General features: G+C 43.7%; 1 protein-coding gene across 3 annotated transcripts in view; it reads left to right on the top strand.

Moving 5' to 3' along the window:
• Positions 1 to 19,219, top strand: part of LOC138250083 (E3 SUMO-protein ligase RanBP2-like) — a 580,259-nt gene that overhangs the window by 412,378 nt on the left and 148,662 nt on the right. For all 3 annotated transcript variants that reach the window (XM_069204483.1, XM_069204484.1, XM_069204485.1), the window contains exon 24: positions 15,323 to 15,515. In XM_069204483.1, the coding sequence (XP_069060584.1) occupies positions 15,323 to 15,515 (193 nt within the window). The remainder of the gene's footprint in view (positions 1 to 15,322; positions 15,516 to 19,219) is intronic.

Here is a 19,219-nt window from a genome sequence, read left to right as displayed (position 1 = left end):
CCAGATCTGTTAACACAATACAAACAACAGATCAGACACCCGAATCCAGCATCGCTCAATCTAGCAATCTGGCTCCTGAAGTCTTAGAATTCGGACCTTTAAACCTTACACAAGAGTGTATGGGGGTCATTAAACAAGTTAGAAAACCTACGACAAGACATTGTTACGCAAACAAATGGAAAATATTTGTTTACTACTGCCACACTAATCAGATTCAACCACTACATGCCTCCACAAAGGATATTGTAAGCTACTTATTACACTTACAAAAGTCTAATCTAGCATTCTCTTCCATTAAAATACATCTCACTGCAATATCTGCCTATCTGCAGATTACACATACAACATCGCTTTTTAGAATCCCAGTCATCAAAGCATTTATGGACGGACTAAAAAGAATCATACCCCCAAGGACACCACCAGTACCTTCGTGGAACCTTAATATTGTATTAACACGACTCATGGGACCACCATTCGAACCCATGCACTCTTGTGAGATGCAATACTTAACTTCGAAAGTAGCCTTCCTAATAGCTATCACATCACTTAGAAGAGTAAGTGGGATACAAGCATTTACTATTCAAGAACCCTTTATACAAATACATAAACATAAAGTGGTTCTCCGTACAAATTCCTACCAAAGGTCATATCACCATTCCACCTAAACCAAACAGTGGAACTCCCAGTATTCTTTCCGCAACCAGACTCAGTAGCCGAAAGAGCCTTACATACATTAGACATAAAGAGAGCACTAATGTATTACATTGACAGAACAAAACAATTTCGTAAAACAAAATAATTGTTTGTAGCCTTCCAAAAACCTCATGCAGGTAATCCTGTATCCAAACAAGGCATCGCCAGATGGATAGTTAAATGTATTCAGACTTGCTATATTAAAGCAAAAAGAGATCTACCTATTACACCAAGAGCACATTCCACTAGGAAGAAAGACGCCACAATGGCTTTTCTTGGGCATATACCCATGACGGAAATTTGTAAGGCAGCCACCTGGTCTACGGCTCATACATTCACTAAGCATTACTGTGTAGATGTGTTAGCAGCGCAACAAGCCACAGTAGGACAGGCTGTATTAAGAACATTATTTCAGACAACTTAAACTCCTACAGGCTAAGCCACTGCATTTTTTGAGAGATTACTGCTTATTAGTCTATGCACAGCATGTGTATCTGCAGCTACACATGCCACCGAACGGAAAATGTCACTTACCCAGTGTACATCTGTTCGTGGCATAAGACGCTGCAGATTCACATGCACCCTCCCATCTCCCCGGGAGCCTGTAGCCGTTATTAGTTGAATGAAAATTGTAAATTTGTAAATAACTATTATTTTAATACACATTATGTACATACATACCTACTCCATTGCATGGGCACATCTAGTATACTCACAACTCCTACCTCACCCTCTGCGGGGAAAACAATCTAAGATGGAGTCTACGCCCATGCGCAATGGAGCCGAAAGGGAGGAGTCCCTCGATGTCGTGACTCGAAAAGACTTCTTCGAAGAAAAACAACGTAACACTCCAAGCCCAACACTAGATGGCAGGATAATGCACAGCATGTGAATCTGCAGCGTCTCATGCCACGAACAGATGTACACTGGGTAAGTGACATTTTCCTTTTTTATATATATATATATATATATATATATATATATATATATATATATGTTTGTTGGCATGTGTAGCTGCAGATGCACATGCTGTGCATATATCGCCATCGAGTGTTCGGCTCGGAGTGTTACAAGTTCTTCTTTGAAGAAGCTTTATTTTGAGTCACAGGATCGAGTGACTCCTCTTCTCGGTGCTAGTGCGCATTGGCATCAACTCCTTTGTTGATTGTTTTCTTTCCACCGTCTGGTTTGGACATGTTCCCTTTCGCTCCGGTACTTTCGGTTCAGTATTATCTGAACTTCTCTATCCTTTATCTTACCATCTGTATAGTTTTTGAACACGGTTTCCCACGACACTCGATCCGATTGTAGCATCTGGGTCGATTAAGTGCCCTTTAAGGCACCCGCGGCCTTTTCGGGCCTCTTAGAGCCTGCTGTATCACAGGCTTATGGATCTGACTCCATTCCGATTCTGTCCTCAGTGCCACACCAAGTTCCCCTACATGGACCAGCATTCGATGTGTAACCTCTGCCTTTCTCCGGACCACCGAGAAGAAAGCTATGAGGCGTATCGGTTTTTTAGATCAAAGAAGACATTACGAGATCAGAGAGCAAGGCGGTTGGAGATGGTGTAGAAATCCACTGAGCTCATGCCTGACATCCTTGGTGAAGAACAGGCACAGACGGCAGTTTCCATTCGAGATTGTGACTCTGACTGAGATTCAGAGGAGGACTGCCAGGCACTCCCTGTGGCACAGTATGTGAGTACACCAGCCCCTACTCAACAAACTAAAAGACTACACAAGGCCTTGGGTACACCACTGCTTGCTAGCCATTGTTCCACCTGAAAACATTAACTTGTCGACCTACCCTGAGGTTTGGTGCCGAAGAAGGCCAAAACTCACCCCCAACAGACTGCCATGCCTGTTTCGGTGTCAAGTCGAAAGATGGAGGCTTCCACTTCCGAACCAAGTGGGCTTCCAACTGCATCGGAGCTGAAACATCCACACGCCTCTTCAGAGCCAAGACATCGAAGCCCATCTTCGGAGCTGAAAAAACTTTTCCCTACTGCTGAAGCCACTTTTTCAGCCAGTATGAAGCATACTGCCACCAAACCTTCGGAACATTCTTTAGAAGGCAGAAAACATGCTTCATCTTCAGAACATGAGGGGGATGAGTCAGACATTAGACCCATTCTTGAGGTCATGGACCAGAAACAAGGAGGTTTCACATTCAGAAAGAGACTGGAAACATTATTGTCCCTCCTTCTCCTCCAATGACAAAGAGGAAATTATCATTCCAGGAGAGTTTGGATGCTGGTCCTTCACCGGTGAAAATATTTAAGCAGAAGAAAAAGCGAAAGACTATTCAGCCTTCTTCACCACATTCGTCTTATCTTTCCTCTTCTCCACCACCTCCTACTCCACCACCACCAACTTCACCCCCACAATCTCATGCTTCTTGACATGAGGACTATATTGGTGATAGTATTTATAACATGGATCCATGGGACATGTATTACTCTGGTCCAATCCCACCTAATAATCCTGATTTGTATCCCACAAGACCATCTCCACCTGAGGACACCACAGCATATAATCAGGTCATTTCCAGGGCAGCCGCATATCATAGTATGCAGATGTACTCTGAGCCATTGGAAGAGGATTTTCTTTTTAACACTCTTTTCTCAACGCACAAACAATACCAATGTTTGTCAATGCTGCCTGGTATGCTCAAACACGCAGATGATATTTTTAAAGAGCCAGTCAAGGCCAGGGTGTTATCACCTAGAATAGATAAGAAATCTAAACCGGCACTAACAGACCCAGTTTTAATTTCCCAGCAGTGACCACCAGATTCCATTGTAGTTAGTGCAGCCAGAAAATGCGCTAACAGCCAGTCCACAGGGGACACCCCTACCCCGATAAGGAAAGCCGCAAATTCAACGCAGCAGGCAAAAGGGTGGCAACTCAGGCTACAAATCACTGACGTATTGCTAATTCCCAGGCCCTTTTTAGCTAAATACGACAAGGCACATTGGGATGAGATGCAGGAGTTCCTGCAATACCTCCCAAAGGAACACCAGAAAAGGGCACAGCAGGTCCTGGAAGAGGGACAAGCCATTGCCAATGATCAGATCAGATCAGCATTAGGCGCAGCTGATACAGCAGCTAGAGGGATAAACACTAGCATTACAATTAGAAGACATGCTTGGTTGAGGTATTCAGGCTTTAAGCCTTAACATGCCCTTTAATAAGCAGCAACTATTTGGACCAGAAGTGCACATAACCATTAAAAAACTAAAAAAGGACTCTGAAACAGCAAAGGCCATGGGAGCCCTTTATACAACACCTTTTTGGGGCTTATATCGCAAACCTCAATTTAGAGGAGGTTTTAAACCACAAGTTTCAGAGGTCTCCATGTCCCAGGGACACCAATATTATCCCAGGGGATCTTTCAGGGGCTCTTATAGAGCACACAATTTCAGATCCAGAGGTAAATCCCCTGCCGCATGAGGTGCCTCCACCACATCGAAGCAGTGACTCCCTACATTCCCAAAAAGCATGCATCTCCTGTGGGAGGAAGACTGCAATATTTCCATCCGCACTGGCAACAAATTACAACAGATCAATGGGTACTGTCAATTATCCTCAATGGTTATTGCATAGAACTCATCTTCACTCCACCAAATATTCCAACCCGCTCACACAGACTTTCTCTCGAACACATTGCTCTGTTGAAACAAGAGGTAGAATCTCTGATACTCAAAGGTGCAATAGAGATGGTTCCCATCAGTCAACAAGGGACAGGGGTATGTTCTCTATACTTCCTCATACCAAAAAAGGATGCCACTCTCAGACCAATTCTCGATCGCAGACCTCTAAATCAATTTATGCTGCCAGAACATTTCCAGATGGTCACTCTACAGGATGTAATTCCCTTGTTACAAAAGCAAGACTAAATGACAGGATTAGATTTAAAGGGTGCTCACTTCCTCATTCCTATGCATCCAGCACACCGAAAGTACTTAAGGTTTGTAATAGCAGGCAAGCACTACCAATTCAAATTACTACCCTTTGGAGTAACAACAGCACCAAGGATATTAACAAAATGTCCTGCAGTAGTTGCGGCATACCTCAGATGACAACACATATATGTCTCCCCATATCTAGACGACCGGCTAATAAAAGCCAGCACCATTTGAAACTGTCAACAGCATACACAGTATACAATAGATAACCTACACAGGTTAGGGTTCATAATCAATTACCACAAATCTCACCTCCAACCAGTACAAATTCAACCATATTTAGGAGCAATTCTGAACTCTCAGTCAGCATTACCCTACCCAAATACACAACGAATCCAGGCATTTCACAATCTCATATCCCAATTACAAGTCCATCAAACCTCCACAGTAAGATTTGTCATGAAGCTATTAGGAATGATGGCATCATGCATAGCAGTAGTGCCCCATGCATGTCTTAACATGCGCCTACTACAACAGTGTCCCTCGCAACAATAGTCTCAGGCACAGGGTCAATTACAGGATCTAGTGTTGTTAGACCGCCAAACTTACAAATCTCTGCAGTGGTGGAATCACACCATCTTATCAAAAGGGCGGCCATTTCAGGACCCTGTGTCACAGACCATAATCACCTCAGATGCATCGATGATAGGTTGGGGAGCCCATCTCAACAATCTTACAGTCCAAGGAGAATGGGACTCAATTCAGCAAACTTACCACATAAACCACTTGGAATTGCTGGCAGTGTTCTTAGCCATAAAAGCATTTCAACCACAGATTGTACACAAAACAGTCTTAATAAGAACAGACAACATGACAACAATGTATTATCTGCAAAAACAGGGGGACACACTCATCCGAATTGTCACTCTTAACACAAACAATTTGGAAATGGGCAATTCACAATCACATTCACCTGCTCGCGAAATACATCCCAGGGATACACAACCAGCTAGTAGACCTCTTAAGCAGGACGCAGCAACAAATGACACGAGGGAGAGATTCACCCACAAGTAATTCAACATTACTTTAAAATGTGGGGAACACCAAACATAGACCTTTTGCCAACAAGCGAAAAAGCAAAATGCCAAAACTTTGCGTCCAGATACCCACACCCTCAGTCAAAGGGCAATGCCCTATGGATCAATTGGTCAGGGATATTTGCTTACGCTTTCCCCCCTCTCCCGTTAATTTGTTTCTAGTCAACAAGATTCATCACACTTCCCTCACTATGATACTTGTAGCTCCCACATGGGCACATCAACATTGGTACACAACATTATTGGATCTGTCAGTAGTACCACTTCACAAGCTCCCAAAAAGACCAGACCTATTGACTCAAACCAAGGGTCAGATTAGGCATCCCAATCCTCGTATGCATATGATCTCTCACTGAAAGTAGTGAATTCACTCATTACCGCCACACACCCTTCCACAAAGTCTGTTTGTGCCAGGCGATGGGAGAGTTTGTGGCATGGTGTGAAAGTACAAGATTAACCCTTGACAAACCAAGCAGTTGGATGTTTGTTTTGTCTTTGGCCCACCAAGGCCTTGCATTGGGCACTATTAAAGGTAATTTGCCTGCCCTTTCAGCCTTATTACGTTTCCCGGGTCAACAGTCCTTGTTTAAATCACCTGTTTGGGTGAGATTCATAAAAGGCTTGTCAGACCTGTTTCTCTTTCATCCATTTGTGATGCCAAAGTGGAACCCTAATTTTGTCTTACCATTTCTCATGTGCATGCTTTGTAAGCTGAGGCATTGCTGCTCCCTGTGTCTCTTTGACTTTGAAATGATCTTGCAATTGCCACAACTTGTCGCATGAATGAGCTTCAGGTACTATTGGTGAATTCTCTCTGCCCCTTTTTTTCCAGTCACACTGATGCTGCGGACTTGGGCAACCTTCTTGCATGAAGTTTTGACTCCTTTTTACATTGAACAGTCTATCAACCTGCCTACTTTTTTTGCCCCTGGAACGAGTAGGAAAGGCTTAATTGGCTGGTTCCCAAACGGACTTTACATTTTTATATTAATCGAACTAAGGAAAAGGCGATCAGCTTTTTGTGGGGTTCTCTGGGGGGTAATGAAAGGAAAGGCTGTGCAGAAGAGGACCCTGTCAATGTGAATTGTCCTCAGTATTAGAATCTGCTATGCACTGGTCTACAAGCAGCCACCAGGAGATCTGAGAGCCCATTCCACCAGGCCTTAGGTTGCTATACCGCAGTGGTACACAGAGGGCCTGTCTTTGACATCTGCGAGGCTACAGCGGGCATATGTTCAGAAGCACTACTTTGTTTTTGACAGACAGGTTTGGTTGGAAGGACATTTCGCCCACTCAGTCTGGTCTGAGTCCACTCCACAAGCTCTCTAGCCTCGGGAGCTACTGCCTTGGTATCTATTCTGAGGTGAGAATCTCCAGTTTGAAGTATCCATCAGAATAGGTTATGTATATTAGATAACAATCTTTGTTGTGGATAGTCTATCTTACCATCTTAATACTTTAGGTCTCGAGGAAATTGTGCCAAGACCGGACCCAAGTCATTTTGATTGCCTTGGATTGGTGAAGGATGGTGTTTTATGATATACAGACTTTATTTAACGCTCTGTATCCTCCGCTATAGTTACCTCTCAGGGTGGACTTCTCTCTCCCAGTCGGAGGAGCAGGTTCTCCACGCCAGTCTTCAGGGTCTCCTCCTCCATGTGGAGATTGAGCGGCGACACCGATAGTCAGCGTGATTCTGTCACCTCGTCACCTGTCACAAAAATTGCTTTACGCCAGTTGTTGGAACAATTTTGTTGCCTGGTGTGCAAATGACCATGTGGCTCCCTACACACATCTGTCAAATGTGTTTTTTTCTTTATCTAGCCCAGCAAGGTTGTACAGCGGGCACAGTTAGGTTCAGATTCAGTCCTTTCGGTGTTCATTTTCCTTCGAAATCAGCCCTCTTAGTTTAAGCCTCCCATTGTTTTACGCTTTTGAATGGGCTCACATACATGTTCTTTCCTTCACCTTTTGTTATTGCCCAATGGAACCTCAATTTGGTTCTAACATTCTTGATGTGGGCCCCTTTGAACCTCTACATAGTTGGCAGTTGTGACTGTTAACACTCTAAACTTGTGTTCTTGGTGATATCACTTCACTGGAACATATCAGGAAGCGCTGTGTGTCTGTCCAACCTTCACCTGTTTTTACCTGGACAGACTGGCCCGGAAGACTAATGTGGCTTTCTAGCTCAAGATAGTGACTCCTTTCCATACAGGGAAGTCCATTCCTCTTTCCACATTCCCCCTAGCTCCTCTCCCCCCAAACCCCATCCCACCAAAGAGGAGAGATTACATCAGCAGGGCCCTCATATGGCAATCAATTTTTACATCAGACAGAAGAGTTCCTGTCTGACATCCATCTCTTCATGGGCTACGTAGACACCAAAAAAGGTGAAGAGGTCTATAAGAGGACTTTCCTGCATTAAAATATGTTATGCCCTTTCTAAGAAGGAACCAGCAGAGGGAACCTGTGCCCGTTCCACCAGTAAGGAAGGCTTCAACCTCAGCTCTGACCAGAAGAGTTCCCTCAGCTGAGATTTGTTATACAGTGGCATGTACTTCCCCTCACAATTCTGCAAAGCATTATTGTTTAGATTTCGAAGTGAGAAGGTCATTCACTTGTTGCGTGCAGCAAGATTTCCTAGCCTGACTGCTTCTTCATTCCTACCACCTGGGAGAGAGTACTGATACGGTTGTCTATTCAAAGCTCTGGAATCTTCAGGTAAGAGTATCAATCAGAAGAAAGTTACTTACTTCTGGTTGCAGTCTTTCTGGTGGATACTCTTCCTGCACATTCCACACAGATTCTGCTCACATTCCCATTGCGAAAGATGATCATGCACCTTTAAAAAGTAATAAGGTCCTAACCTAATTCTGCGGCACAACACATTCATGTTCGATCGTATGCTTCCTCATCTCTGCCTCTTCAGGCTCGGAAACAATGCATGAGGAACTGACATCAGGGCACCGGCATGGTGCTATTTGGTTCCAGTGATGTCACATAACTGTGCTGCGTCCTTAGCTGAGATGGAGCCAGCATCGCCTACTGGCACGGGAGAGCTGTTGCATCGTATCAGGGCCTGGTCTGACTTCTTGCGAGATTTAAAAGCTGAGGAATCTGCAGGTAAATAGAGAATCCACCAGACAATAAACAGCTTTTTAGTTTGAGCAACAGGTACATGGCATAAAATAAGAAGCAGAGATGACAAGTGCAATTGGTATGCTTCTTTAGAAAATGCTTTTCCTTAAGCCTCAGTGAGTTTACATAGGAATGTCAAAATCGGCGTACTCGCATTACAGTTCACTGAAGTACTCATATAAAAAACACAAATTGAGGCTTTTGTGTTTATTTCAAAAGTGAATGACGCATGACTTTTTTTTTTTACCTTTGCATGACCAACAAGGAACTTCAGGACTTCATCTCCCAGTGGGCCGTGCGGAGCAGGGCGGCCCACAGTGCACACAGCTGTTCCTGGTTAAGGAAGCGCCCGGGCCAAGAGCAGGCTGTCCGTGCCCATCAGAGCTGGCATTTTGCTCGGCTGGGCCCCCCCTCTTGGCTCTACGACCTGCCGGTGTCTCCGTGTACTTGTGGAGAATCTCATTGTTTTGGAGGGTCTGTTTTTTTCCCCCATCCTGAAGGTGGCCTAGTCTGGCAGATTTGTGCGGGGCCTATATCTTGTCTTGACAGCAGTAGCCAGTATAAGCTTTTACTTGATGCTCTCCCGTGTTACCGCTGTGTTTTTATTGACTATCTGATTGTGTAGTTGCAGCAGCCTAACTGAAAGTGGGCCATTTGTGGGCCTGTAATGGGGAAGCATAAGGCCCAGACTAACTTAGTGACGACTATAGATGCCTTTTTGCACAGGGCTGCAGGCATCCTTTACAAGGAAATTGAACTATCCACACACAGGCTCTCTTGTTCTCCTTCTATGGTTTTGCCTTTGGAGCCGTCAGCCATCACTTCCTTCGTAGCTGCTAATTCGGGTTTGGGAATGTTCCCACTGTTGCCATTACCCTCATGTGGCAGCTGTGAAACCCCTTCCTTTGCTACTTCCCCAGTGCCCCCACCTACTACCACAGCCCAGGGTCCGCCTCCTTCCTCTAGCACCGGTTCCTCTGGCAGTAACATGGCTGCAGATGTGCCTGTCGCCTTGACAAGCCGTCGAGCCACTGGAAAGAGGAAGAGACTGGAACCTAATGGGAATCCTAAATGTTCCGGGGCCAACTCGGCTCAACCAGCAAGGTTTGTTAGTCTGGAAGTGGGGGGAGCTCATCTGGACTTCCTGATGGATTCCGTTTGCTCCACCATAGTTGCAGCGCTGGAGGTGAAACTAGAACCTATCTTACAGCACTTGACAGCTATTGAGTCAGAACTTTCTAAAGCTACTTCGTTCATCTAGGTATATGGGTACTCTTGTATCGGACCTTGTTCCCGTTAATTTATTCATCCCCCTCTTAGTTGTCCGCAGACTATTGGCACAGGACATGGAGGAACGCAGGGTCACAAGTGTGGAGAGGGCTGATGGGCCCTTGGTCATTGAAACAACAAATGCTTTTTCCCATGGATCTGCAGGTGGTATTGTGGACAGTTAGGCATTTACCCGCTTACAAGGCACCAGTTTGAATATTATGGACAGGGGTAGTAGGGGCAGCAGGGGCGGTAGAGAGGCCCTCAGAAGTCGGCCTCCAAGATCCCCTTGGTTTGGACTAGCACACCGCAACTTACCCTCGGAAGCAGCACCTTATGTCATCATCTTGGTTAATGTCCACCATCTTTCAGAGGTCTCTTTGGAGTCGTTTCATCAGTTGAGGAATAAGGTGGTGCATTGGCTAAGTAAGAACACTCCAGTGGGGGGCACATACAGGGTCCATATTAATATGGTCCAGGGAGTGAGCTGGCTGGGGCATGGGGAGAAAGTTTTGGAAGGTGACTGTGTGGTGATTATTTTCAACAGGCCACAAGTTAAAGGGTTGATCTTGGATTGTTTTAGGGGTGGGTCATGTAATGGCCTGGGCTCATCCATTGTGGTCTTCCGCTGTTTTATTTTTATAGGCCAGTGATTAGCGCCCCTGTGGCAGACTCCTGGCAATTAACGAGACAGCAGGTACAAGCAAGGGGCGGGTGTCCTTTGGTACGATCTGATCTGTCTCTTTTTCACAGCTTTGAACCCCTGTCTTCCATGGAAGCTTCTGATTGACCATCAAGGGGCTAGTGTAGCAATGGAATGGATTAGGGTAGAAAAGGATCAGCCTCAACAGCCAATTAATAGCCAGGTGGCTGCCATTTCCAGGAATGATTGTAAGCTTATTACCGGGAATATTGCTGGCATTGTCAGGAAATTTGATGGTGTTAATTGGTTGGCTTTTAAAAGGGGCTTTGAAGTGATCTGTCTCCAACAAACCTGGGTTACTGAGAGTGGCTGTTTTTTTACTGGATTACAAAAACCTTTGTTTCACCAGCAGTGGCATCCAGGGTAGGTCACCCCAAGGGGAAGCTGATCATCTTTGTCTGCTCGGCATTTACAGGAAGTCTTAAGGTTTTATCCTCTGGCGTCTCCACCCTGCAGACCTTATTACTTTCTTTGGGCATAATAAGCTCTTATTGTTAAACTTTTATAATGCTAAACCTGCCCCCCCCCCCCCAGAGGCCTGTAATGTTAATTTCCTGGGCTCCTTTGTGAACAATTTAATGGGTATAGATTTGCACAGTACCTTCATCCTTCATTGCGCTGGCTGGGGACTTTAATGTTCATTTGTGTAGGGATCCGAGGAGGGTTTAGATGCAGGTTGCTCCCTTGTATCGGGCACTAATTTAGAGCATAGCTATCAGGGCACCAGTCTCAATCTTTTGTTGCATAAGTTCAACCTATCATTTACCCTGGATAGGATGTTGTTGCCCTGAAGGGAGATTAATGTGACCTTTACTGGCAGAGGCTGTGATTATTTTATAGATTTTATTTTTGTATCTACTTCACTTTTGCCTCCTATTATCCGAATCATGAATTCCTGTGCCCCCTTTTAGTGATCGTAACCCAGTATGTCTCCTTTTGCTGGTCTCCTCTGCTTCCACACCCTAGGCTGCTGGGGTTGTCAAGGCCACTAGCCTGTGGAGGAGACTAAAGTGGTCCCAGGTTATTTCAGAAGACTTTTATACATCATTATATTCCTATTGTGCCAAGGATTTTGATGTCTATAGATCCCCTATTAGCACCACCAGTGACGTCATGCGGTCCTTTTTTGAGATTAGTTAGGCTTTTTCTAAACTCGTGGTTGTGCTTATGCCTCACAAGGGCGAACAGTTCTCCAGATGGCCTGACCACAGCTACTCTAGGGCACTGGGAGAATTGAAGCGTGCAGTACGCCATAAGCCTATGAACCCAGCCCTGGTTAAGAAGTGTCAGTGCCTGTATAAAAGGAAGCTGCCTAGACGTAAACATGATCTAAGGGAGGAGACATGAGCGGATTTAACTGAGGCTAGCCCTGAACTGCAGTGCAAAATTTTGGAGAATCATTAATGGACCTCTATTTGCCCCAGAGCTGTCTGCTTCAGTAGAGTCACACATCATGGAAGACTCTTGGGTGGCTCATTTCGAGCACATCTATAGCTTGGTTCCCCTGCAAGCACAGATGAAGGTGCAAGAGCCGTCAGGGGCTTTCGTGTTAACTGTCTCCAGTGAGGAAGGAAATTTTGGGTCTATCAGCCAACAAGGCCCCAGGCCCAGACGGAATTTTGCCTCATTTTTATGTTAATGATGTGGGTGTATAGGTCCCTATTTTGACAGCCATCATTAATTTGGCATGATGGTAGGCCTGCCACAGTTATGGGCTGCGTTCACCACTGTACCGATTTTCAAGTAGAGGGATAAAGATAGTCCGTTATGCTATAGGCCCATCTCCCTTCTTGATTCGGTAGTTAAGGTGGTTGGCCAAATCCTTTTGGAAAGACTCTGTGTGGGCGGAGGACAATAATGTGCTGTCAGAAGTTCAATATGGGTTTTCATGCAAAGAGATCCACTCTTGACTAATGTTTCAACTTGTATTTGACCCTAGTTAAATATACAGTTGCACTCCTGGGCATGATCGATTTAGGTTTCATGGATCTCTCATCCGCATATGATTCTGGTTAACAGATCTAAGCTGTGGGAGATCATGTTGATGTTGGGGGTGGAGAAGGACATTGTCCTGTTCCAACGTGATCTTCATATGGACTCTAAAGCAGTTGTCTGCTTTTCAAAAGACCTTAACTGTTAGCTCTGTTTTAGAATCAACTGAGGTGTGCAACCAGGTTGCATCTTGGCCTCATTTTTATACAACCTGTATATTAACAACTTAGAGCAGGTCTTGGTCGTTGTGAAAGCAGACTGTCCGTGTGTGGTTCCTCACAGGCTCCCAGTTCCACTTTACATGGATGACACGGTTCTTATGGCTAGAACAGCTAGAGGTCTCCAGTCCTCATTAAATTAGTTTGTTAGGTTCTTGGAAGAGCTGGATCTATCTATCAATGAAAATAAATTATGTGCGAGGGTAGTGGGGTCTCACACCACCAAACCTCCCAAAGACTTTAGTTTTCTCCTATTTGGGGGCTGTATTTTGACTCAGATTTAAGCTGGTGTCCCCTTATTATCTGGAAAAGGGTGGATTTTATGACCGCAAACGTGGCTGTTTTTAGTTTTGCCTCTAGATTAGGCAGAAGACCGTTGAGGGCTTTTTTGCAGATTTATAAAGCAAAATGTATTTCCAAAGCGACTTATGGGAGTGAAATTCGGGGGTATGTTAATCGGGCTGAGCTGCAATTAGTGGAGAATAAGTTCCTGAGGAGGCTTCTGTGTTTTCCGCAGAGTACTCCCTCATTTTTGGTGCATGAGGCGTTGGGATTCGCCTTTATTTTGTATCTTACGGACTTTTGCTCACCCTTTGGTTAAACATCTGGTCTTTCCCAGGTGTTAAACTTAGTAAGGAGATCTTGCAGGACTTTTTGTCCCTTGATTTCGCTTTCCAGATTCCCCTGTCTTAAGTATGTCAGGACCGCTTTTCAGAAGCTATGTAGGGGTGACTTTTCTTTTTCTATCTCTAGAGGGGATTTGCAAGGCTGATTATACTCGGGTCAAAAGCCATTTTTTAGACAAAGGCCTTTGGAAAGAGAGACGTCTGTTTTGGTGAAGCCTAGTGTCCTCCATCACATAATACTGAAGACAGTGTTAACTATTAAACCCTGCCTTCTTCTCATTAAGAATGAAAACTTGGTTTTCGAATGGACTTGTTACCCTATTTGTTAACCTATCCCCGGGGCAAACTCAGGGGGTATAAATTTGCATCCTGCAGATGCGACAATAGGTCTTCACAGGATACCCTACATTTTAAGATGGTTTGTAGCTTTTATGCTATGCGCAGGAAGGCCTATTTTCTACCTGTTTTAAAGAGGTGAAGTTTTTTATAAGTTAGTCCGGCCCTTGTGTATTCTGCAAATGCTCTTGGGGGAAATTATTTTTAATGTACTTAGATTTTTTAAGGTTGCCACTAGGCTGAGGAATAGCTGTGATTAAGAGTCTGGAATATTTTATGGTGGTCATCACAAGTTTGTTACGCTCTGTATCTTTGCTGCTGTATATTTTATCCGTTTTTAGGAGTATTGATGTTTTATATCTATTTTATGTGATATTTATTATTGTTTTTTTGGTGTTTTTTGTCTTGCTTTTATGGTTTATCTATTTTGAACCGAATAAAGCTAAATATTTGAAATTTGACACATGACTGAAGAGCTTTACTGTTCCCACACTGGTCAGTTGCATAACTATAGTTCTTTCTACAGTAATGAAAGACATTTTGGCTGATCAGTCCAGTAAGATAAATTAGTAAGTGTGAGAGCATCGGGTATATATACCTGCAAAATTGATTGCAATGGAATACCTTATGATTTGTGCTGTTGTATAATACCATTGATTACGCCAATCTTCATTGCACCTGAATGGGTGTGAAAGCCATGGCTTTTACAGCTTATTCTCCCCAAATAAGAAGATATTAATGATGGAGGGAATGACCACCAGACATGGCAATAGTATTTCTTCACTATTGCCCGACCACACTGAACCTAGCAGAATGGCTACAGAGACCATAAGAGGTGCTTTCCTATGAGGTGGAAGACATTTGCAGTATAGTGTTTGGAAAAGGGAATCTGCACTAGCTGCAGCTTGCTATATTTGTTTGAAGTGTGTTTGTGAGTCAAACATTGACATTCTTTTGTTGCCGAGTAAGTACTTTCAAATAGTATTGTTAACTCCCACAATCAGCAAAGATGTCATTTTTGAAGACAAGTTTTCAAATTACACACCTCAGACAAACTGGTTCAGAAGTGGCAGTCACAAGGTTGCAAAGTGAAAATATATTTGTTTTGAACAAGATATGAGGGTTATTGTATTATACAACTTGATCAAAAGCAACAATGAAAAGCTACTGTCTTGTAATATCTCATCACACATTTGAGGTGTTTAAGGCAATTTACAATACTATTGAAATGCAATAAAAAATGTAAGGTTTTAATCTAGTGGTTTTTCTTCAATTTAATGTTATTTTGTTATTATTACGCACCAATTTTGATATATCTTCAATGTAAATTGTTTCAGGAGACTCAAGAGAAGGAAGTTTCAAGTTCAATTAATACAACACACTCGTTTAAATTTGAAGTTCCAAAACCAACCATTTCATTCAAGGAGGAAGAAGATTCCAATATTGAACAAATACAAACTTCTCCTTTTGCTAGTAATGCTCCTGGGGATATGTCAAGTATATTCCAGAATCCAGATTCCAAATTTAGAGGTATGCTATGTTTTTTCCCATCCTTCAGTACTGTCTGGTGTAATTAAAGTTAATTGTGTATTCTTAAAATACATAGTGTGACATTACAATGGGCAGAGAAGGTGCCATGAAGAATACAATAAAAGTAAGAGATTAGGCTCAAATCAGCAATGATAATACAATGTGTTGTGCGTAGTGGGAAGGCACTACAATACACAGTTCAGCAAAATCAAAAGGAAGGGACTTTGGGTGCCCCAGTGGGGCTGTATGCAAGAGGAACTTCCGGTATATTGTTTGAGTTCATTCATTTATTTGGATATGGGCAGGCTCTCGGGTGCATGATCATCAGTTTGCTGAAGGAGATATGTTGTTAAGGGCTGCCAGATGTCTCAGTGTCTAGAGGTGAGAGGCAACATATCCACAGATTTCTAGTTGTTAATAACAGTGCACTAGGTCAGCATTGCATGCCTTGGATTTTGGGGCATGCTGTCTGCCCCCGTGATTATTCTGGTCTCCAGCCAGTACTAATGACCAGTCAGCTATCAAAGCACTCCTTTAATCTTCATTACTCTGTCCCTTAATTTGAGTATTGTTTGTAGTTGCACTAGGACAAAATAGTTTTCCATTTCTATTAGTAACATCAGAGGCCAGTTCCATTGTTGGGCACAGTCGCTTCGCTGCATCAAGTTTTTCAGTGCATTGAAGGAGTCTGAAGGCTTATTCTCTGTTGACTTTGACGAGGTCAGGTAGGCATTCAAGACTAATGCCATACACTAACTTGTGTGCAGTGTTTCCAAACATAAATATTTATTTATTTGCATAGTTCTTAATTGTATTATCATCGTTGTAACGTTCTTCAGTAAGAACTACGATGATCTCCATCCACTGAGGCTGCCATAGATGTAGGCCTTCTGGCTCTGTATGGACATGTTTAGTCGCCCAGAGTAAAAATGTCTTTCTTTAGTCAAGTGAATCAAAATGAGTCAATGCTTTTTAAGCAAACCCATGTAGAAGAGGGTTAACAAGCATTGTGAAGGTATTTTTGTATTTGAACTGCTTTCTATTTAGGAGTAAAACCCATGAAAAAGATGCATTGACATTGAAGATTTTAACAGGTTTTGCAGCATGCGGCTGTTCTTCATTCGCATGCTGTGCATCCTTAGGCTGGTAAGACTCCACATAGAAATGATAAGGAAGTGAAGACATTGGAGCGTTCAATATTTTGGAACTGGAAGATTTAGCATGGCTAAGGGAAGGACTGTAATCATAGTAGTAGTGGTAGCAGCTAGTAATTTAGAATTACTCTATTTGATTTGTCTGTCTGTGGGGGGGGGTGGTGAATGGAATAGTGAACCCTTGGCTGCTACACATTAGTAGCATGTTACAAATTCTACGTTCCTAGTGCAGAGGTATGGACATCAACATTGGAAATGCATTCATTCTGTGGCCCCCCAGGTATCTTATGGCTGAGAACCCCTCATTTGTATTCCTCCCCATCCCACTCTAGCCCTGTAGCTGTGGGAGAAGACCCATCAGCATCTGTGCTTTGAGGTTGCCACATTTCCTCAATTCCTGCTGTTGTTCATTCTGAAATGGCAGAGGCTGCACCCGAAAGGGGCATGAAGGTCCGGCACAATAACGGCCATCGGGGACTCGGAAATTACCAGTTTTAGCACCTTAGTGGCGAACCAACAAATGGAGGGGCATCTAACTAGATTCATTCTTGGACTGGATCTTTAAATGGAGAACATTTGTTCTAATTCTTGACTGAAGAGGAACCCTTAGAGCCCCTTGGATGATCTCTTTAGCACAGATCCTTGAAACTTGCTGTGGGTTGTGGGGAGGTATTCAGGACTCTGAATTCTTTAAAGTGGTTCGAGATGGAGCTGCTTCTTCTCCTGCCCCACCGCTTTGACCAGTTGCAGTTTCAGACACTCTGAATAGTGGAACCAGGCTTACTTCATCCTGTGTGGCAAACGAGGGCCGGCATTATTATCAAGAACAGAGCCCAGAGCGGAACACAGTAATAAAATATTGACAAGTACACAAAGCCCACTCTTGCACAGAATTAACATACTGGGGAGCCAGTGGAGTGCGCGAATGTCCCAATCTTGCAGGGTATTTGAAACACCCACCAATCCCTTGATAAGTGAATCGGGAGGCAGGGGGTTTGAGGGACGAGAGGTGGCTCTCCTAAGGCAGGGCCTACTCAATTTGTCTGAATGTATAAAAGGTGCAGAAAAAATCATATTCACAGTGGAAGATGTAATTCACTCCCTTATAATCGAAGTCATGAAATGGCAAGCCCTTGCCTTTCAGCTGGATTTAATGAGCAAAGGAAAGATCACGTCGAAACAACTTGAGACTAGTGGGAATTCCCAAGAGGGTTGAAGGCCAGCAACCTGAATCCTTTCCTATTGTGTGGTTCAAATAATGGATCCCGGAGACAGACCACTCAAAGGGCGCACCAGGCACTGATGCTTAGCCCTCCTCCTGCAGCACTTTCACATCTGATGATTTTAAGACTCTTCAGTTATGTGGCTAAGGAATGCTGTCCTTAGGAAAGCCCAGCAGGTGTCAGATATTTGCTGCAACTCTGCCAAAATATTAACTTTTCCAGACTATACAAAGTTCAGCAACAGTGGAAATCTTATATTGAAGACAAAAACTTCAGGCCATGCAAATTTACTATGTGTTACTTGACCCAGCTAAGCTGAAGCTCCTGTTTCAGGGGAAACCTTCTTTGTCAAAACCCAGAGTCTGCTAATGAGTGGGTAGAGGAACGGAAATCTCTGAATGGTGAGCATGGCCCTACCAACAGTGGAAAGGCCACAGGACGTAAAGACCAGAGAACATGGTTGCAGAACAGGATTCCTTGTAGGAATAGACTAAAACAGGGCTCCAAGAAGCAAAAAAACCTGAAAAAGATAGAGACTTCCGACACTGTTGGAGGCTTTAGCATGGTCTTGCCTAATGCTCTCATACTAGTTATTAGATTTTTTTCCTTTGTTCTTAGTTTTCATGTTATGTGGGTGCCAGATGATTCATGTTGCGGGGGCGGAGTTGGAGTTTAAATGGGGTTGTGTTTGTTTCTTTCCTTTTACACATTGACGAGACTCGATATGGTAATCTTGAACTCATTCCTCCATGACCACCACAACCTAGAACATTGCTTATAATGGAACAGAATTGGCCTGAATGGCAAAATAAAAAGGGGAGCAGTCATGACCTATGTTAAAAAGCTTTCCCCTAAAGTGCTTCTCTTACAAGGCACTCTTACTTGGCAGACTGCATATTTTTGGGCAGACACAGCTACAGCAGAGTTTACCACACCAAGTTTACCCGAGGCTCAAAGGGAGTGGTCATTTTTCTGCATAAATCCTTTTTAATTGTACCATATGCCCTTAACAATGCCCTGGGTAGGTTGGTGAAGGTTATCTGAATGTTGGAAGTGATCCCTTGGACACTGGTGAGCACCTGTCTCCCCCTGACACTTATTGATACCACCCTAGTGGTCCTTTCATAATTTCCTAGTGGAGCTCCCAGCTGTATGACCATCCTAGAGGTCACTTCAGCTTGCCAATTACCCTGGGAGGGACTGGAGAATGACAGCACTCTGATTGGCTTTGCTTCCTCAGACTTAAGGACGTATGGCAAGTGTAACACCTTGATAAATCTGAATTGACCTCTTATTCACACTCGTAAATCATACTTTCACATAAAAA

This window comes from Pleurodeles waltl, chromosome 8 (genome assembly GCF_031143425.1).
Source record: "Pleurodeles waltl isolate 20211129_DDA chromosome 8, aPleWal1.hap1.20221129, whole genome shotgun sequence".
NCBI lineage: Eukaryota > Metazoa > Chordata > Amphibia > Caudata > Salamandridae > Pleurodeles > Pleurodeles waltl.
Note: the sequence above shows the minus strand (reverse complement) of the source record. Positions and strands in the feature narration are given on the sequence as shown.